The sequence below is a fragment of the Erpetoichthys calabaricus genome, chromosome 1 (genome assembly GCF_900747795.2).
Source record: "Erpetoichthys calabaricus chromosome 1, fErpCal1.3, whole genome shotgun sequence".
Taxonomy (NCBI): Eukaryota; Metazoa; Chordata; class Cladistia; order Polypteriformes; family Polypteridae; genus Erpetoichthys; species Erpetoichthys calabaricus.
The window spans coordinates 174,764,870-174,787,558 of record NC_041394.2 but is presented as its reverse complement, the minus strand read 5'-3'; the positions used below and the strand labels follow the sequence as shown (position 1 = coordinate 174,787,558).

General features: G+C 40.6%; 1 protein-coding gene across 2 annotated transcripts in view; it reads left to right on the top strand.

The window, feature by feature from the left end:
* The window catches only part of LOC114657108 (taste receptor type 1 member 3-like), a 34,753-nt gene extending 12,475 nt beyond the window's left edge, over positions 1-22,278 (top strand). Inside the window, exons 1-6 of one of the 2 annotated variants that reach the window (XM_028808875.2) lie at positions 4,636-4,838; positions 8,740-9,040; positions 9,120-9,902; positions 14,893-15,102; positions 15,184-15,298; positions 20,793-22,278. In XM_028808875.2, coding sequence (XP_028664708.2) covers positions 4,642-4,838; positions 8,740-9,040; positions 9,120-9,902; positions 14,893-15,102; positions 15,184-15,298; positions 20,793-21,715 — 2,529 coding nt within the window. In that variant the 5' untranslated portion in view covers positions 4,636-4,641 and the 3' untranslated portion in view covers positions 21,716-22,278. Of the gene's footprint in view, positions 1-4,635; positions 4,839-8,739; positions 9,041-9,119; positions 9,903-14,892; positions 15,103-15,183; positions 15,299-20,792 lie in introns of those variants that run through there. The other variant, XM_051924400.1, reaches the window with a different exon arrangement.
* The last annotated feature ends 411 nt before the right edge of the window (positions 22,279-22,689 follow it).

Here is a 22,689-nt window from a genome sequence, read left to right as displayed (position 1 = left end):
GCTACAATGATGACAGGATTGAAGCCATTACAAAAGCAGCTACAACAGAACTCATGGCTGTGGTGACAGAGGAAGATAGCCCAAACCCAGGCTCCTCAACTTCTCCAGCTTGCCCTATGGTTGCAGAAGTTGGAGCAGGTGATGACACAAGGGAGGGAGCAAAAAAAACAAAAAATTGTCTTTAGGCAGCTATTTCAAAAAACAAACACAGGGAACAGCGTCCGGTTATGCTACCTCTACATGGTATCAAGTCTCAATCCAGGCTATTTTCCTGTGTAGTTCTTAGTTGATGGAACAGGCTACCCACCTCCATATATACTGCTGACTCCGTCAGTGCATTTAAGAAGCAATTGGTGACCCATCTGTTCTGTGAATATCTGTCTAATTGATATAAGAAAAAAACAGCTATGTGATCTTTTATATTGAGGGTTAAATTGTTGCTTAAGTTTAACAGCTTTATCTATTGCAATCTATGATTGTAAATGTATTAGTTATTACATATTTTCACTTGTGGAAATTAACTTTTGTTACCTGTCCTACTACACTTGCTGAATAAACAGGCCCTAGCCTAAGGTGACTCGATTTTGTTTACCTCGGTTATAAGTCACTTTGCATAAAAGCATCTGCCAAACAAATAAATGTAAATTAGTATTTTATTCCCTTTGGATTCATATCTTGTTTACATTAAGGGTAAGTGTCTGTTTAAAATGCTCTAATTATAATAGTTTTGTTGTTCTTAGTGCGATTTTTTGTGTAAATCCTGTAGGCCACTTTGAAATGGTTTACACATACTTGAGCATGGAAAACGCACTGTATAATTAAAATCTATTATTATTATTATTATTATTATTATTATTGTTACTTCTATTACTACTTGCACTGTTTGTTCTCAGTAATACTTTGACTGGTGATTTTAATGTTTTTGTGTTATATTACCTCAATTTTAATTAAGTAAATAAGACCTTTTTCCTTTAACTATCAGTCAGTCAGTCATTCTCCAACCCGCTATATCCTAACACAGGGTCACGGGGGTCTGCTGGAGCCAATCCCAACCAGCACAGGGCGCAAGGCAGGAACAAACCCCGGGCAAGGCGCCAGCCCACCGCAGGGCACCCACACACACACACCCACACACCAAGCACACACCAGGGACAATTTAGGATCACCAATGCACCTAACCTGCATGTCTTTGGACATATATAAGTTGACCCAATCAAACAGTATAAAAATCAGTATTATTATAAAGCAACATTAATAAAAACACAGTAAAACAGATTGTAGCAAAAGTAGGAAATATATTTGAAAAGAGACTAGTATGGTTAAGAAATGCATTTGAAAAACAGTCTTATTAAAATACTTAATGTATATAGAAAATACAGATAATGGAAGAGGAGTCTTTTAAAGTGTGGATGCAGAGTTGTTTCAGATTGTTGTTCAGTCCGCAGAGGTATTGTCAATTTCTTTGGGCTCCTCCTTCTTTTGTTACTCCCTTCTCTGCTCTCCATGCTCTTTCTCTCTCCTGCTCTGCTTTATCTTTTTTTGCAGAATGCATCCCAAACCTAAAGGCATAACTTCACATCAAATTAATGATTACAAGAAAAATTAATACTTTTTTGTCTTTCTTAGGCTGTTTGTATAGTCTAATCCTAATTACCCAAGGTTTATTACATTACAAAATAAAGTATTAGTAACAATCTGTTTAAGATTCTAAAAGAATGATCTAAGAGATACAAGGTTCAAGTCAGGTAAGATACAGAATTTAAGATCAATCTATAGCAGTCATTTAAAAATATACACAAAAATATTTTTAAAATGGAACTTAAAGTCCAGAGTTTAAAAGTTTAAGAAGACTGCTTAAATAAAGTCAAAATGTCCATGTTTTTTAATTGCTGGCTGTTAATTTAGGTGTCCTTATTTCCGGCAGGTTAATCAATGTCAGTTCACACAGTTCCCATTTTGACTTGTATTTGCAGTCCAAGTTCCTGTATTATATGTGGTTTAATTTACAGTTTAGTATTGTGAGTTTTGAACATTTAATCTTCATATGGTATACAGTATTTCAATACCAGTACACCATGTAATACACATAAGGTCACTCTTATTTTACCAGAGAAAAAGACTGCTTAACTATAAATTTTAATGAATGAATAATTATGAATTATAATAATGTTTATTGTAGGATCCTCTGCCCTCAAATCACTGGTGAAATGCATTTTCATTTTAAGATATTGCTAACCAAAATAAATTAAAACATATTTACTAGGCAGAGCCATTACAACATATGGCTAATACATACATAAAATCATTTGTATGACAGTAAATATGATGTTCATTGTAGGTTCCTCTGCACCTCAAATCACTGGTGAAATGCATTTTTATTTTAAGAAATAACTAACCAAAATAAATTAAAGCATATTTACTAAACAGAGCCATTACAATATATGGCTAATACATAGATAAAATCATTTGTATGACAGTAAATATGATGGTCTTTTTGAAATTCAAAATTACAGCTCAGTACTTTACATGAAGCACTCTTGAAAAAAAGTGTTAAATTGTGTGAATTAAACTTAAAATGTTATCCTAATTGCACTTTAAAGATTTTTGCATTTTAAAATGCAGACAGGAGATAAATAAACTATGTGCAAAATCTGTAAAATCAGTTATAGAGCTTTGATTTTCTTTAGGCCTTGCTTCTCTACAATCCCAACCATACCAGACATGCAGTAATTCATGAACTTTAGACAGCTTCACACATAATGACCAGTCACCCTTAAATATGCTTTCCTTCAAAAGACCAATAATAGATTATCCATCCATCCATCCATCCATCCATTTTCCAACCTACTGAATCCGAACACAGGGTCACGGGGGTCTGCTGGAGCCAATCCCAGCCAACACAGGGCACAAGGCAGGAACCAATCCCAGGCAGGGTGCCAACCCACCGCAGGACACACACAAACACACCCACACACCAAGCACACACTAGGGCCAATTTAGAATCGCCAATCCTAGACCTTGTTAAAAAAATAAAATAAATACATGAGAATGTATTGCATTTGTTGATCCATCCGTGGGTGGCACAATGGTGTGGATTTCCCTCCATATCTGCAAAGATATGGGTGCTAATGTGTGACGCTAAACTGACTGAACATTTGTGAATGTATGACTACTGTGAAGACTGGTATCCCCTCCAGAGTTTGTTTCTTCCTTATGCCCAGTGCAACTGGAAAAGGCTGAAAGTATGAAATTGGATTAACTGGATTTGACAATGGATGGAATGAATAAGGGTTTTTCTTTTGTCATTTGTTTGGATATGCAAGCTGAAGATTTTAGTTAGAGGTACAAATGAAATAACTGCTACTCAACAGATACAAGAAGGATGTTGGATTACATCTGAAAATATAGCATTTCATATTTGGCAGCCTTGTGATTCATTCATTATAATTTATACAACCAGTGAAAAATCATAAAAAGTAAAGAATACAGATGTTCCCTGTACCCCTGAAATGCTGCATAAGAATAATGGGGTTTAGGAAATTAATGAATGACAAATTGTTCACTTGGTGGAATTGAGGTTAGGAATTGAGGTTAGGAATTGTTCACTTCTTCAAGAGAAATGCCTCAACTTGTTAATCATGAAAGAAATAACTCACTACACCATGTTAATTTTCCCCCAAGTTTTCAGTTCGGTTTTGTACAGTTGGTCATGTGATACTGAGTATCAGGTAACCACTTCAGACAGCACAGCATTAAAAACTATGAAATGAAGTTTAATTAGTTGATCACATGGGATATTTGTATATGATGGTGGTGATACAAATGACAGCCAGTGATGCATGGCAGCACAGGAGGACAGTGTGTGCTAAACAAAGCAGAGATGCAAAGCAAACGTTTATTAGCATCACAGACTACAAAAATGCTGGTAAAAAGGTGGACCGTGTACCAAACTTGACCCTTTCACATCTCTGATTTACTCAGAGGATTATCCTAATTCTGCCACATCTTCAGTGTTGCTGATCCCATCTCTTGTTAAATCATAACACTTTGATTTAACTTTTCAAATTCTCTTACCAGGTTTAATCTGAAACTTTTACCTGACACCACCTTTCCTCTCCTTTGTACTCTTTAAAGGCTGCTGTTCCATATATTTTTCTTACCTACAGGAAGGCTGGCTGTGTTGTAGCTCACTTTTAAAGACTTTCTTTATTTAAAACCTGATTATTGCAATTTATCTTACAAAAAATCCACACTTTGGTGAAGTATTGTCCTGCTATTCCTAACTCTTCTGTACTTGAATTTAACCTGGTGCTGAATTGTTTCACTTTACACTATGCACTATTTAGAGGTCCATATCCATTAGCCCTCGTTTCCACCTGACCCTGCCATATCTCATGTCCAGACCTGATCTTGACATATTTCTGTGTATACATGATTCTGTTTCATTTAACTTCTAATCTAAGGTTCAAAGCACTATATTGCCCAGACTAACTTCTTGACAGATGGCAGACAAAGAACACTGATGTAAGTTGTTCTTAGTTTCTTTATTCAAATAAGTCAAAATGACTATGCAAATGCATGTATAAATGCACCCACAACTGCAGGGCAAACAGAAGCTGCTCTGTCTTAGGACCTATCGCTATGGTCATGAACTGGTATGTCTATCAAACTGTGCTTGCTCTACTATGGCATATGGGGAATCCCCAAGAAACACTCTTTGACAACAATGAACAGTTCAGGTTGCCTGGAGACTATATCATCGGTGGACTCTTCTCCTTACACTCCAGAGCTATAAATCTTGACTCCCGAACAAAGCCGGAGTTCATTACCTGTGACAGGTAAGTGCCAACTGAGCATGGGCTGTGTAATGCATAGTTATGCATGTAGTGTCAAGTTAACCACCACAATCTAAGTATTAATGGCAATATCAGTTATGTCAATTCTTCAGTTTAACTGCCTGAAGAAGGGGCCTGAGTTGCCTCGAAAGCGTGCATATTGTAATGTGTTCAGTTAGCCAATAAAATGTGTAATTTTGCTTGACTTCTCATTGCATCCATAATAGCTAACAGAGTACAGCACCCTACCAACTGCCATCAATGTGATAAAAAATGGCCTTGGGTGAATTTTCTTAGAGAATGATGGCCTCTCTGCTTCTTCTTCTTCTTCTTTTGACTGCTCCCGTTAGGGGTTGCCACAGTGGATCATCTTCTTCCATATCTTTCTGTCCTCTCAATTTTGTTCTGTTACACCCATCACCTGCATGTCCTCTCTCACCACGTCCATAAACCTTCGCTTAGGCCTTCCTCTTTTCCTCTTTCCTGGCCGCTCTATCCTTAGCATCCTTCTCCCAATATACCCAGCATCTCTCCTCTGCACATGTCCAAACCAATGCAACCTCGCCTCTCTGACTTTGTCTCCCAACTGTCCTACTTGAGCTGACCCTCTAATGTACTCATTTCTAATCCTATCCATCCTCATCACACCCAGTGCGAATCTTAGCATCTTTAGCTCTGCTATCTCCAGTTTTGTCTCCTGCTTTCTGGTCAGTGCCACCGTCTCCAACCCATATAACATAGCTGGTCTCACTACCGTCCTGTAGACCTTCCCTTTCACTCTTGCTGATACCCTTCTGTCACAAATTACTCTTGACACTCTTCTCCACCCATTCCACCCTGCCTGGACTCTCTTATTTACCTTTCTTCCACAATTTCCACCTTTCCCTTGCCACCACTTTGCAGTCTTCAATCTCCTTCAGGTCAACTCTTCTGCATAGGATGTAATCTTCCTGTGTGCATCTTCCTCTACTCTTGAACGTAACCCTATGTTCCTCCCTCTTCTTAAAATATGTATTCACCACAGCCATGTCCATCCTTTTGGAAAAATCCACTATCCTCTGACCTTCTTAATTCCTCTCCTTGACACCATACCTACCCATCACCTCCTCGTCTCCTCTGTTCCCTTCACCAACATGCCCATTGAAATACGCTCCAAAAAATTTCTGTCCATTGGATAAAGTGTTCATCACTTCAACCAACTCACTCCAAAAATCTTCTTTCTCACCCATTGCACACCCAACGTGCGGTGCATATGCACTAACAACATTCATCATTACACCTCCAATTTCCAGCTTCATAATCACTACTCTGCCTGACACTCTTTTCACCTCCAAAACACTCTTGACATACTGTTCCTTCAGAATAACTCCTACCCCATTTCTCCTCCCATCCACACCATGATAGAACAATTTGAATCCACCTCCAATCCACCTGGCCTAACTCCTCTTCCATTTAGTCTTTTGCACGCACAATATATCAACTTTCCTTCTCTCCATCATATCTGCTAACTCTCTCCCCTTACCAGTCATACTGCCAACATTCAAAGTTCCTAACCTCAATTCCACTCTCTTTATTTTCCTCCTCTCTTCCTGCCTCCGGACACGTCTCCCCCCTCTTCTTCTTCTTTGGCCAACAGTAGCCCAATTTCCGCCAGCACCCTGTTGGCTAGCAGAACTGGTGGCAGTCGTTGTTAACCCGGAGCTTGAACAACCCTGTATGGGAATTTGTATTGTTGTCCGCATATTGATTTGGCAAAATTTTACATCGGATGCCCTTCCTAACATAACCCTCCCCATTTATCCGGGCTTGGGACCGGCACAAAGAAACACACTGGTTTGTGCATCCCCTCTCTGCTTCACAATCCCTTAAAACCTCCTCTGGGCTCTTGTGTCAGCCACTCTGTTTTGACTCAAGTGCTCGACTCCATTACCTGACTCCTGGGAAACTTGATCAGTTCTTCCAGGTAGGGCCCTTTAGTTCACATCTGCAATTAGCACTATCACTGATTTGTTTTTTAAGGTATCATGTATTCTACCTAGTTAGTTCTTTTTATACATTCATCTTGTCTGCTTTGAGAAGATCCTTGTGATATTTTTTACCGTGAAAAATATTGCATCAAATAAATAAGAATTTATTAATGAAAAATAATGAGATACAAACCAGAAAACCTTAGCATTAAGTCTGACATTATTGACCTATCCCTAACTGTCTGGATCCTGTCTTTTAGATCAGCTTATCTGATTTACAATCCTGATTACTAAAAGCCAACTGCACAGATGCACACATACTGTACACTATGCTCTGATTTTTATTTTTCTTGTATACTGCAAGAGAATCAATAAATTGCCATCATCTGTCTATTCTCAAACTTTCCATATCTATTTATTTATCTAAATGCCTTTCTAGCTACAGTATCTAAGGATAGCTGGACAAATGGACTGTGGATTACAGCCAGGAAAAAGGAACACTGGGCAGGGTGGGGCCTAGCATGGCCTTGACAGAGAGAAACAGAAGGATGAAATAGGAGGTATGGTGGCATAGATATGATGTAGAAAACTCTATGCCCTGCATAAGCAGTGGATCCTCCAGTTTGTTAGAGGCATGGGCACATGTGAAGAAGAGAAAGGTCAGGATGAAATGGCAATGCTTTTACAGACCTGTACAAGTCTAGCAACCCAACTGGTAACAATTTTGCTCAGTTTTCCCAATAATATGAAGATGATAACATGTCAGGCAGCCTAGATATGTCTCTTAGAGGCAACTGAAGGCCCGGACTGCAGGAACACAACGGTCCACTAGAGGGAACTTTAGCCTGGTGTGTTTAATGCAAAAATAGGGTCTCCATCCCCCTCACTTGGGAAGTGAATTCCAGGCTTGACTAGGAAGGCAGAGTAGTAGCTCTTAGGCTAGGGATCTGTGCTGGTATCTGGAAGTTTGGTGGTTCAAATCTCGTTACTGATACAAGGAACACTACTCTTTGAACAAGGCCCTCAATATGAAATTTGCTCCAGGAGTTCTGTACAATGGCTGACCCTACACTCTGATCCCCAAAGGTTATGCGAAACAACAATTTCATCTCTGGGATTAATACTGTGTACCAAATAACAAAATAATCCCTGAACACAGTAGTTAGTGTTAGTCAGGTCAAGAAAGATGCCAGAGCACAGAAAAATAGGGGAGAAACTGCATACTTCATGCAACTTTGTTGAGCAAGTGGTTGAGCCACCCCATGGATGAAAACTATATATTCAGGCTCAGAGAGGATACAGGCTTTGTGATGTTGTCTCTTAATTTACTACTAAGAATTCTTTGCTTGTTCAACTCTCCAAAGTGTTTTCTTTCTTTAACACGTATTCAGTTTTTATATTTTTTTTCTTTTTAAAGTTACAGTAATCTTAATTCTTTTATATTGCCTTCTCTTTGTGATACTATATGACAGGATTATGGGATATGTGCAATAAGAAATAACTGAAGGAGTTGAATATTTTCAGTTTAAGCAAATTAAGATTATGGGATGACATAACAATTTAAAATTAAAAAAGATTATGTGGGGTGGATAGCAGTTGTCACTTTAACACCTGATCTTTAGTAAGAACACATAAGAAAATTGGTTGAAGGGAAATTTTGCTTTAATTTTGATCAATATTTCTTTATCCAAAGAACTATAGATACGGTACATGAAAACAGCTACTGTGTATTGTGGTTGGGACCTTCAAATGTCGGCTCAATTATATTTTTCAGATTGTTAAGGGAAATGACAACCTATATTATGCTGAATGGTTTGCTTGTCTTCTCATGTTGTTATTGGCTCATCCAACTCTCATCTCTGATTCTCCCCTTTCTTTCCAATCATGTTCTCCCTTATTGATTGTTTGCTCTGGTGGTCTAAATTTCTCTCCCTCAGCTTCTATCCCTCTGGTTACCGCTACTTCCTGACAATGATCTTTGCCATTGATGAAATAAACCAGGCTACAGACCTTCTTCCAGGGGTTCAACTTGGATATGAGGTCTATGACTCTTGCATGGAGATGTTAGGTACAGTGCCACCAAGCCTTCGCTTTGTGTCCAAGGGAAACAGCAATGGCGTTGCCGTGCAGTGTGATTACATGGACTACCAGCCTCATGTCATAGCAGTTGTAGGACCAACCACTTCGGAGGAGACCATACCCATTGCCCGACTCCTTGGACATTTCCACATTCCACAGGTTAGCTATTTTTGAAGGGGGTATTGTCAAGGGCATACTGTCAGATAGCCTTATTCTGTGTATTAATGCTGTCTTGCAGATTGGCTATTCAGCATCCAGTGAGACCCTAACTAACCGTCAGCGATTTCCCACCTTTTTCCGCATGATTCCAAGTGACAATGTTCAGACAGAAGCCATATTGCAACTTCTGCACCAACTTGGTTGGAATTGGGTATCACTGCTCTGCACAGATGATGAGTACGGCCGAGGGGGTTGTACAAACTTCATCAACCTAGCAGAACAGCACAGCATCTGCATTTCACACTGGCAGCTGCTGCCTCAGAGGGTGGAGGCCAAGAGTAAGGCTCAGCTGGGACAGATCCTGTCTACTCTAAAGTCAGTCCAGTCCAACAGCACCGTGCTCTTTGCCAATGAGTTGTATGCCACTGCCCTGTTGCAGGAGGCTGTGAGCCAGGGCTACGGATCAGGGAAGGTGTGGATCGGCAGCGAGGGCTGGACGGCCTCCCGCAGGGTGGCGGATATTCCAAATGTTGGCAAAGCCGGTGGTGTGTTGGGTCTGGCTCTGCAGAAAGGGCGTATGCCTGGGTTTGAGCCCTTCCTGGAGAAGTGGCTGAAACGGATGTCCAGCAGGCCACAGCAGGAGTGCCAGGCAGGTGGTGATCTTAGTCAGGGAGTTTGCTTCCCCAATTGTGCAGAGTGTTATAGCTTCACCCTTCAGAACTACAGCTATCTACTTGGGGGTACCCAGAGACGCACTTCATTTGCCACATACGCCAGCGTGTATGTCATTGCTCATGCCTTGCACTCCCTGCTGCAGTGCAACCAGAGTGGCTGCCTGAAGAGCAAGGTGTGCACTCAAAAGGTAAGTAAGGTGGGAAGGCAGTGAGAGCAAGATTTGGATGGAAAAGTTTAACAGTGGGGTACGGAAATACAACAAACTATAGATGTGGTATAGTAGAACACAGAGAATAGGTTAAATATGCAATTCCTTTACAACAAACTGTGTCTTCTGAAAGCTGAAGCAAAATCAGAAATATGGTACTTGCGAAGGGCAGATGAAATAAAACATTCAGTGTTTATGTACAAATAACAGAGAAAAACAATACTGTAAACCAAGGTTTAAAAAGAATTTGAAAGCTGAAATTCTTTCTGGTCTTACTGAGGATTAATTTAACAGCATAAAGCCAAAAAATGCTCACCATCACTGTCAATCAGAATGGTTTGACAAGCCCATAGAGTCGCATCTGCCCACAATTCATGAAACATGCACCTCATCCATCACAGAAGCTACACTTGAAGATGAATGTTCTAAAATTTACAGTTCATCACATTGTAAACTAACACTGGATGAGTTTAAAGAGTTTAAATAAACTACTTGGTGTAAGCAAAATAACTACAATAGTACAGGGTACATTCTGAGATGACGACTTACTGTTATGTTACTTCTCATTTTATACTGTCTTGTGCATCCATGGTTAACTTCATTTTTAGGATAGGGGTCATTAATGGATATGGAGTACTTGGCCAGATGTAGGAAGATTAATAGAACGGGTAACATTGTTTTTAATATGGATTCAGTAGGCACAGTGGTTAGCACTGCTGTTTCATGGATCTTGTGTCCTGAGTTCACATCTGTGTCTAGGTAATGTCTTTGTACAGTGTGCATGTTCTCCCTGTGTCCTCCTACACCTCAAGGATGCTCTTTTTAACATAATTTGTGGATCTAAAGTGGCCCTTGAAGAATATGTTAAGGAGTATGTTCTGTGATGGACTGGTGCCCCATCAAGGATGGACTATAGCAGTTGGTATACATGTGGTTGCTGAAACACTACATTGTGGTTTCATATCCTACTGCTAAAGTGATGGCAGTGTGCTGCTCACATTGTCTAAGTTTTTGGATAAAGACATATTACTAACTAGCCAACCCGCGGTGTAGCATACGCCACATAATTATTTATTGATGGGTGAACACTTCCTGAAAGACACAGTTGTCCAGATGGGGTGAGTTTGAGGATACGACTGTGAGTGAATGAAAAGATGGAACTCTGGAGAGAGCAACATACAATTGTCCGTGACTGAAAACTGAATGAAAAGTCAACGTGGTTCAGAGGTGCATGTGGACTGTAGCAGAGACGAAAGCGACTGAGGCGGTGTTTGGTGAGGTGCTGCATGCCTCGAGAGCGAGGGTGGACTCAGGAGGAGGGATAGAGTTGGTGGGCGGGGCTCTGTCGTGCGTATCCCATGGTCTTAGAGTTGGTGGGCGGGGCTCTGTGAGTTGGTGGGCGTGGCTCTGTCTTGCATGCGTCTCGCTTGCCATGGACTTGCGTGCGTCTTGTTTGCCATGGTCTGGTCTCTGTCGTGCGTGCCATGGTTGGCTGCTTAGTGAATTGTTGGTGGGCGGGGCTCTGTGAGTTGGCGGGCTTGGCTCTGTCTTGCGTGTGTCTTGCTTGCCATGTCTTGCATGCATCTTGCTTGGCATGGACTTAGTGAATTATATATATAGATGATTCACAGATCTAAACTTATGATTTTGGTAAATCTTGCCTTGTTTTTCTCATCTTCATTTTTTTGTCTCATATTTTGTTTTTAGTACTCATGTATCCCTCTGTTCTGGTTAACAATATTTAACTAACCCTTCATCACCAGAGAAGAATCACTCAGGGTAGACCCTCCCAACATCTCCCCAGCTGTCCACCCTTAGATATCAGAGATGGGATGTATGCTTTTTACGTTGGGATTACAAACTGCTAGTTCTACCTCTGTGCCAAAGTAAATCTACCTTAGCCAGATCTGGCTCTGTTAGTGGTGATACAGCTTTTCCTGTGCTGCGTCTCTCTCTCTCAGGCTACACTCTAAGATCTTAAAAACACCTTCTTTGTCTTCTTCCGATCAGTTTATTTAATTTTATGCATTCTTGGAACAAGACACTTTCTAACTGGCCATAACAACAAGGATAGGAAGTGGCTTCCCACAGCCCTGAATTGATTTAAGCAGTATAACAGAGGCCATGGTAGGGGCTATAATTGCAAGGAAAATGCAGTAGTACAAGACAGTCAAAATGTAGATTGATCAGGTCACTAAGTACACTGCTACTGTAACACTGACAGTGACACCAGACCACCACTGATAGAGGGAACTATGTCCAGATGTAATACTATGAGATAAAAACTTCTCAATTACAAATATATTTAAGTAACAGCAGATGTAAATACTAAGATATGATACCAGGTTTGCCTTTTAGCCTATACATGGCTTCTTGGTACCTTCTGTGATGTCCTGGTGCTGGTCTAGCCGTTTACGAGGGAATGTGAGAACAAAATAGATACATGGGCTCTCTAAGGAGTTCCATGATCCTCTAAGTAATTTCTGGATTTGCCAAAGAAGTAATTTCTTCTGGGGGTCAAATAGGATTGGTATCGATAGGATTAATGTAGATAAACAGTCACTTGGTGAGAGAAAAAGAGACCAGAGAAAAGTGGAAGAGAGAGAGAGAGAGAGAATGAGAGAGACAGAGACAGATATACAGAGAGAGACTGAGAGATATTGAGGAAAGAGTAATCTCATGGAGTATTGGAAGACAGGAAGGAAGGCCATCCACCCTACCAGGAAGATAGGGTTAGAAAATCTATAGAAACTCTTGAAATTTTACAAAAAGCCCAGAGGACAGTAAGTTTGATGTTTTGTTATACCACTATCTCCAGTTTCCTAGGTCCTTTTGTAATTTATTATTTCTGTTATAACAAACCCCATTTTGTTTCTGTACTTCAGCCTCCTTGCCTTCATTTAGTTTCAGAGTCTGCTCATGAGAGGTCCCCACCACCCCTTAAGTTTACTATGGGTTATAAAAAGGGACGAATGGACTTTCAATGTTGTTATGTTATCCTGAAGCAACAAACATGTGGGGGTTGCACTATACTGATTTGCTTATTTCTGGTTTTGAGGACCAATTTTAAAAGATGCTGCTTTGCACCATCTCTTATAACTAAGAAATAAAACCATCAAAAGGTAGCTCTTTATTTTTTCTAACCATTTACATTTTTAAATCTTATTTGTAAATGTAACTTTCAAATTTGGTACACTTTTATAAGTAGGGTGAACAAAAGATTTAAGTGTATTTTATGTATATTTTAAAACAGAGTATTTTGGGGCAAATAACATTAAGTGCAAATAATAGATATAAACATGTTGAGGGGGTCTTGACACAGATGTTGATGTTATTGTAAGTCCATATAGTATACAGTGTAAAACTCACAATTTTTAAGTAAAAAAAGGTAATAAATTTCCTCCATTCATCTGTTCTTCAAACCTGTTTAATCTAATCATAGGCTAATGGGCTGGAGAATATACTGGCACCATTAAGTGCAAGACATTAATTGGACCTAGACTGAGCTGTAGCTGATCACAGAGAATGTTTAAAAACACACAGGGAGTTTCACATTCCCTCATAAGAGTACAGTTTAGAGTCAGCAATCAACCTAACCTGCATGTTCTGGAATGAGGAAAGAAAATTGGTGTATCAAGGAAAAAAGGACATACATACAGGGAGGACATGCAAACAGCACACAGAAGGTAACCAGGCTAGGACTTAAATCAAGGACTCTAGAAATGTGAGGCAGCAGTGCTAGTCACCACACTACCATGCTGCCCAGTTACAATTACATTTAAATATAAATAAAAATTAAAAGGCATAAAACAGCTGCAGCAAATGAGCAAGTTCATTGGTTTAAGCATTAAAGGTTATTTTGAATAGATGGTGTACTTAATAGTCTTTAGAAAATCAGAAGATTGACATGCTACTATAAGCTATTCTAAAGGCAAGCAATGAATAGGATTAACAGTACTACAAATGTCTCTGTCACCCAAAATCTTGTAGCTTGACTCTGAAATGAAGTGGAATTTGGAGTATAAACATCAGGGACTGTGGGATGGGATGTGTAAAATGTATTCTGTGTGGTAACTTGAGAAGGGATCAAAAAAATAGTAAAATTAAGCTGTCCTTGTAATTTATTGTTCAACAATGGCTGCTGTAAATCCATTCATCTAGTCTGTTCATTCCATATTAGGGTCAGGGACAGCATCAGGTACAAGGCAGCAATCTAAACCAGAAGGCAATGCCAGTTCATTGTACATTCATGTACATTTCACACACACACATACACGTTCACAACTCAGCCTTATGGGGCCAATTGAGTGTCACCAATTAATTTACTGCGTATGTGTTTGGGATGTGAGTGGAAGAATGATGTATCCCCGAGACCAAACATGGAGAGAATATGAAAATTCCACAGAGACAGTGACTGGCCCCTAAATTCAAACTCAGGACTCTGTAGCTGTGAGACAGTAGTGTTAACAACTGCACAACACTGCAGGCTGAATGTTATAAGTGAAATACATGTTAAGAAAGGATCCTAAATAGATATTTGCATCAAAAGCTGACAGCACCAATCCTATCACAATGCCAAATTCCCCACCCCCCACCCCCATCCATCCAATCGAAAATCCACACTGTAAAAAGGATCTCTTAAGGTTTAAAATGTAAAGCTGCCCACATAGACACCAAGAATCTCTTTAGTATTCCACGGCATCTATCGCATTTGTAAGCTTACTTTTCAATGCTGAGGGTTGTGAGTAGCCAAGGCTTATCCCTGTAACAACATATGCAAAGGAAGAAATCACACTTGGGAGGGCACACAAGCACCCCATTGGACAGACTTACACAGCCCAGTTTATCAGTAAAATGTCTATATGCATGAGGACAGGATTATAGGCAATAGGCACTGGGTAATATGATAGGATGGAAAAGGTAAGGGCTGGAAGGATTTTTACAAAAGCTGTTTATCCTGTCATTTCAGCTTGTAGAGGAGCTGTGGAGAGTGAACTTTACACTGGAAACATCTCCTATCAGCTTCAACAGCAAAGGAGATCCTCCAAGTATCTATGAGATTGTTAACTGGCAATGGCATCAGGATGGGGCCCCCAGCATAGTAACTGTAGGAAAGTACAGCAATGGAAAGCTAAGCCTTGACCTCCCTAATGTTTACTGGAACACACCCGATAACAGGGTAAGCAGGATTTGGGTGCATCTGTGTGCGTGAGGTGGTGTGAGCCTGACACAAAATTTTAAGTCTTTCCTCCACTCCCAGCCACCCGGGTCAAACTGCTCCAGTCAATGTGAAGATGGCCAAGTGAAAAGGGGAAGCGGTTGCTGCAGCAAGTGTGATGACTGTCCAGCAGGAACCTTCAGCAATATAAGTGATGGTGAGTATAATGTGCAGAAGTGTACACCAAGACAGAAACCCATAATCAAACAAGGTTTCAGTCAGTCAAGCATAATCTTGCCATCATTTAGTGGTGGCCCTGGGGCTAAGGATCTGTGCTGGCATCCCGAAGATTGCCAGTTCGAATCCCCGTCACTGCCAAAAGAGATCCTACTCTGCTGGGCCCTTGAGCAAGGCCCTTAACCTTCAATTGTTCCAGGTGCGCTGTACAATGGCTGACCCTGCGTTCTGACCCCAAGGGATATGCGAAAACTAACAAATTCCTAATACAAGAAATTGATTAAGGCGAAATAAATTCCTAATACAAGAAATTGAAAAAGGCGAAATAAAAAAAAGAACACCAGAACATGAATCACTGACCTGCTGCTATGTTCAAGCTTTCCTCACATTCTTACACAGTGATCAAAGTCACTCAGACTGTTGCACTTGCTTTTGATCATGGATACACATTCAAAATCATAGAATCACTCACTCCCTTGGCTTCACCCATGATTTTGAAAAAAATTTTGGTCTTGTTTTCTTTTCTTTGTAAAGTCTCACACAAGGGAGAGCAAATGGAGGAAGCAAACATCAAAAACAAAAATACTGAAAAAAGTAACACTATGTACATTTTCACTTCATTAAACAGCAAGTGGTCCTTTTAAAGTGCAAATATCTTCCGCAGTCTATGACCTAAGACAACATATTAATCTATACTTTGCTGTTTTACACAGTATGATAGGTTGTCAGCACACAGCAGCCAATTACAACAAAGACAGCAAGAAATACTGCTGTTATAAGCCTTACTTAGGTGACTGTGAATGTGCATGCTGGGCGATGCAACTAAAATGAATATAAACATACCAACAGTCAAACTGGGGCATTTTTGGAATCACCTGGGGCCTCATGCATAACGCCGTGCGTAGAACTCACACTATAACATGGCGTAAGCACAAAAGCAGGAATGTGCGTACGCACAGAAAAATCCAGATGCAGGAATCTGTATGTACGCAAACCTCCACGTTCTTCCGCTACATAAATTCCGATCAGCGTGAAAAGTAACGCACGTGCACGTGCCTTCTGTCCCGCCCCAACTCCTCCCAGAATTATGCCTCTTTGAATATGCAAATCAATATAAATAGCCCTTAAGCTCAGCCTTCTGTGAAAAGACAATGGGAAAAGTACGGGGGAAAATATAAGAATTTCAGCAAATACCAAATGGAGGCAAAGGAAAAACGTACTATTTGTTGGTTTAAACAGTGGTATAATCAACAAAATGAAGTTGATCAAGTGACAGAGTGTCAGAGAAACTCGAAAGCTCAAGTTCACAAAGTTGCACAGTGCCCGAAATAAACAAGAAATCACATATCAAAGTTGCCGTGAAAAGGCAAGTCGTAGCCCACCGTCTGAATGTCATATGAAAGCTTATTAGGGTAGAGACAAAAAACAATACGCACACAGTGGAAAAACAGCACGAAATGTCAACTTTAATCTCGAAATTTCCACTTTAATCACATAGTTTATTTTGCCATTAAAGTACAACATCATAAACTTCATCTTAAAATCGTTTAATTTACTAGTTTCTCAAATCCCATTGTAACTACAGCAGCACATTAAATGCTTTGTTCTGTATTTGATCTTCTATGTGCTCTGTGTGTGAATCACTACCTGCTTCTTAAACTGGCTTTCTTTTTCTCCAACAGGACACAGAATCCATTACATTCGTGATATTACAGTTCTTTGAATAATTAAAATACTGAGATGTATACGTGATATCTTTTTCATGATGATAGGAGTTAAAGCATGTTATTAAACATGGGAACACGGTGGCGCAGTGCTTGTTCATGTCTCACGCAAGAGGCTTGCTGCGCCATGCGTGACCTTCGATGAAATAATTTATTGCAGCAGTACTGTCTCTTTCAAACGTACTAACCTCCAATTCCTGTCCTTACTTTTCTTTCTCCAAATACCCAATCGCCACACAATCAGCTCTATAATAGACGTGAAGCCATTTGTAAGCTTAGACCACCGATTCTTCAAAACTTTTAAGGAACATTGAAATATCTTCGTAGTACATGTTTAATTATTCTATCCGTCTATCCTTCCAGTGTCGCGTCAGCACGATCAAGAATACAACGCAATGCAGGAACAATCCATGAACTAGCTAGCGCTGCGGCACCGTGTCCTCACATGTTTAATTATTAACAATACTGATTATTTAAATGAAGTTAAGTTTTATCTGTATACTATAAGCAATATATTTTGCTGCATTTCATCTTAAAAATGATATCGTCATCATACACGCTTTATAAAGTGGCGCACGTTGTGCAATATTATAACTGTAGTGCAAGTTTACAGTGGGGTAATTGTACTTATAAGTACAAACAGTTCTACAAGGAACACTTGATTGAGTGCGTTTATAGTTCCTGGGATGAAACTGTTTCTGAAACGCGAGGTCCGTACAGGAAAGACTTTGATGCGTTTTGCCGTGGCTGAGGTAGTGTGTGCTTGAAACTGTATACCGATAATTCTCCATCCATCCATTTTCCAACCCGCTGAATCTGAACACAGGGTCACGGGGGTCTGCCGGAGCCAATCCCAGCCAACACAGGGCGCGAGGCAGGGAATCAATCCCGGGCAGGGCGCCAACCCACCGCAGTATTAACAATACAGATTATTTAAATGATGTTAAAGTTTTATCTGTATAATATAATCAACATATTTTGCTGCATTTCATCTTAAAAATGATATCGTCATCATATGTAAATAAGCGCTTTATAATGTGGCGCAGGTTGTGCAATATTATAACTGTATCCCAAGTTTACTGTGAGGTGATTGTACTTATAAGTCCAAACAGTTCTACAAGGAGCACTTGATGGACTGATTTAGTGCGTTTATAGTTCATGGGATGAAACTTTTTCTAAACCGCGAAGTCCGTACAGGGAAGTCTCAGAAACGTTTTGCCGTAGCTGAGTCAGTGTCTGCTTCATGCTGTATACCGATTATTCTCTTTCCGATCAGCTGCTGCTGTGATTCCCCACTCAGATACAGTGATATAAATACTCCGAGTGGTGCAGTGAGAGTAATATGGAAAAAGATGATCTGCTGTGACAACCCTTAACGGGAGCAGCTGAAAGAAGAAGAAGATGCATTGAGAGTAACAACGCTAAAGCAGTTATGGTATTTGGAATACTATGACTATTCCCTGGACCATTATATTGCTGCAGGTTAATTACAATCAGATGCATTACACTAATAAACAACATGCAGTTAGTTTCAGTGTATTTATAACGCCGCGTCAGGAATGTGGGTCTAAGAAAGAAAGGATGACCACACAGGAACAGTAGCACTGCTTTGACGCTGGGTGCCGCCAGTCTGCAAAACCGAGCGGAGAAATTGCGTATGCCAGGGCATGAGTTGCCATGGAAAAGTGCTTGGCTTTACGCCAAGTTTAGGTTTTATACATCGCAATTTGAGCGTGGAAATGTTCGTACGCAACATTTCTGTGTGTACGCACCGTTTATACATGAGGCCCCTGGTGGTGCCCTTCTGTCAATTCCTTTAAGTTTCAGCTTTGCAACCATACTCTCCCCGGAACCCAAAGACTTTGGTTGCCCGGCGGATCATGGGAATAACGCTGCCAGTCAGCATCGTTTATGGTTGGAACTACGACAGTATGTGATCGTCTTCGAACCTCCGACTTTCGTTCTTGATTAATGAAAACATTGTTGGCAAATGCTTTCGCTCTCGCGTGAATTGTTGGTGGGCGGGGCTCTGACGTGCGTGTGCCATGGTCGGCTGCTTAGTGAATTGTTGGTGGGCAGGGCTCTGTGAGTTGGCGGGAGTGGCTGTCTTGCGTGCGTCTTGCTTGCCATGGACTTAGTGAATTATATATGCAAATGACATAAAAAAAAAATCAAACAACCAAAAAGTGTGTGGATTTTATTTGTCATGATATTCAACCATATGACATAATGCCTGGCAAAGGTGCAACATTTGATTTACACAGTGATTAAAATCGACACATTTAATATCATTACAGCATTGGTACCATCTTCACAAAAATCATGGGACATGAGTGAGAGGGTACAAAACCCTAGAGTAGCAGTTGTGGATGAAATCACACACATTTTATATGATTACTAGGGGGCTTTGCTCACTTCGCTTGCCAACCCCTTTGGCCTGTGCTACGCGCCAGCCACTTCGCGTCTCTGCCGCTCACATATGTGGATTTCATTTTCACCAAACAACAAATCTTTTAATTCTCACAGATGCCCTCTTCATTGGGAAGAAACACTACTTTACCCTGATAGCAACACGAATTAGACGATCTACAAGTCTCTGACTTAAAGTTTAAATCCAAACAATATATTCGATCTCTTTTCGCTGTTCCGTTTTTTCACTGAGTGATAATTTCCGTTTGTTTGCGCTAATGCGATCTTTGCTATAATTTTTTTTGAGACTTTCGAATTCTAGTACTTTCATTATTTCTAACCTGCTCTGCATGTATATCGCACCAAAGTTTTTGAATTCTTTACAATGTTTTACTTTGTCACCTACTCTTTGTCTTTTATTTCTGGCCCCAGGCGTGGTTAAATCTCTTGGTACAAAGTCTCATCTCATGGGACGTGAACGTATCTCTCTGAAAAAGTCACGTCTCGTACCAGGCGAAAAAGTCTCGTCTCGTCCCAGGATTATTTTAGTATAATAGAGAGATGGGTGTGCTGTGACACCCAATATAGGATGGATTGAAAGGACATTTACTGAAAACACCTTTTTAACAGCAGCTATTCACTACATCAATGACAACCTCTGACTCTGGCTCTAGAATGCTTATGGCATTTGAACCCAAAATCAGAAAGATGGATGACAACATTCCGTCTATGCTGCTTTAGAAAAATCAGAGTTTTAGAAATGATGCTCTGTTCTTATGCAAAAAATAATAATTTTTGCTACTGATCACAAAACAAATATTGTCAGTCTCCTGTGAGATTTCACAAAGATTAATTTCAATGTCCATATGTTAAATGTCAATTACCTTCAATTCACTTGCAAAGGAAATGGCATCTAAGGCTACTCATCTACTGACTGATGTCAAAATATCGGTCACTTATTTTATTCACATTGATCAGTTCAGTAACCTAAAAAATATTCCTTAAGCAATCAAGTGAAAGTTTTTCTTTCATGAATATACAGTTAGAGAAAACAGGGCAGTTATTTTAGGTCAACTGAATAAGCTGGTGCTTTCTAACCCAAGTTTGCAGCAAGGTTCAACAAGTGAGGATGTAAAATGGAGAAGGGTAGGGTCACGTTTGTTGTGTACCCATTACACATCAAAAGGCTACAATTACCTATTAGTTATGCACACTTGACTCAAACATCTGTTCAATAACACAAGGCAACAACTTTTGTGGTCTTGAACAGTAAGTCCATAAGAAGGTAATGTGAACAGAACCTGATATGGAGTAACATTTTTGTATTTTATTTCATTACAGATTCCAACATATGCAGCCCTTGCCCCCTTGAACAATGGTCATATCCTCGCAGCAGCAACTGCCGGGATCGCATTGTTGAGATGCGCAGCTGGACAGACTTCTCCACCATATTTTTACTGTTCTTCTCCATACTGGCTATGGCAGTGTTGCTGTCTGTGGCTTTAGTCTTCCTCTGTCAACATCAGAGCCACATGGTCCATGAGGCTGGAGGTGCCTCTTGTTTTCTTATGCTTCTTTCCATTTTCAGCAGCTGCACAAGCCTCCCCTTCTTTCTTGGACCACCTTCCCCCAGTACCTGCCTTGTGCGTCAGCCTTTCTTCTCGTCAGGCTTCACTGTCTGCATTGCTGCTATGCTGGCGTGGCCCCTGAGGCCTCCTCACTCATCCACCTTGTGTTGCCAAGTTAGCCTACAGAGCTGCACAGGCCGCATTCTTGTCTTTACCATATCCCTGTTGCCACAGGTGGTGAACTTTTTCTTGTGGTTGTGGCTAACCCCACCTGCAGTTATTCCAAACTATGACATCTTGGACAACCTGGTGTTGCTGGAGTGCTTCGAAGGATCCAATATCTTCTTTGGTTTCTCTATATGCTACAATTGCATACTTGCTGCTCTAGCTTTGGCACTGACAGTAGGCCGGCTGGATCTTTGGTCCTACAACACTGGAAGGCAGGCCACTTTTTCTCTGAGTGTCTTCATTATCTCTTGGATTTTCTTCTTACCTACTTATGCCACATCTAAGGGTCTCAATGTTCCTTGCATTCAAGTCTTCTCTGGTCTAGTTTGTATCTACAGCATCCAAGGCTCATACTTCCTGCCCAAGTGTCGCCTCCTACTCTTCAAACCTCACATTGGTACTAATGGGTTTCTGCCACGTGCCAGCCTGGATCAGCCTGACTCTATTAGAACTGTGGACTCCCAATAGAATCAATGGTCAAGACCTCACAAATCTTTTTCATTCAGATGCCTTGATATCTTTTAAATGTTTATTTTCTGAGCTTAAGATTATGCCTTGACATGTTTTCTCCTGAATACCTACAAATAACCCAAATGCTTCATCACTATCACGGTGGCGCAGTGGTAGAGCTGCTGCCTCGCAGTTAGGAGACCCGGGTTCGCTTCCCGGGTCCTCCCTGCATGGAGCTTGCATGTTCTCCCCGTGTCTGCGTGGGTTTCCTCCCATCGTCCAAAGACATGCAGGTTAGGTGGATTGGCGATTCTAAATTGGCCCTAGTGTGGGTGTACTTGTGTGTGTCCTGTGGTGGGTTGGCACCCTGCCCAGGATTGGTTCCTGTCTTGTGCCCTGTGTTGGCTGGGATTGGCTCCAGCAGACCCCCGTGACCCTGTGTTCGGATTCAGCGGGTTGGAAAATGGATGGATGGCTTCATCACTATCCATCTACCTTGAAATTCCCAGATTTCAGTTTTAACTTTGGTACCTTCAAGAGTGTTAGCTCACATCCATATGAACATCTAACAATAAATTCTGTATACTGGCTTTTGACAGAGTATTTAGCACAATTTCGAATATGTCTTAGTAAAGTGTTCCTGAAACATTCTGGTGTCGCTACTCATTTATTTTCCTGTAAATTGTCTTTGAGACACCCTTGGTGAATCTAGCACAAAAGCTACAGCTGGGTGAGAGGATTTGGTTTTGGGGTGGGGGAGTTAATAATTGAGAACAAAAGTCACATGACAACCCACCATGACTTGCTTTGTGACACACTAACCATTACAAACAATAACAACTTGCAACCCACCATCAGCACCCCAAGACCCAGTAGTGGATCAGTACTTACTGTAGTGGTTAAAAAGCACTATCCTAATAGAGATTATCCATATCTGTGGCATACAAACATTATTGATATCAATTAGGGATTACTGTTATTTAGGTTTAGGT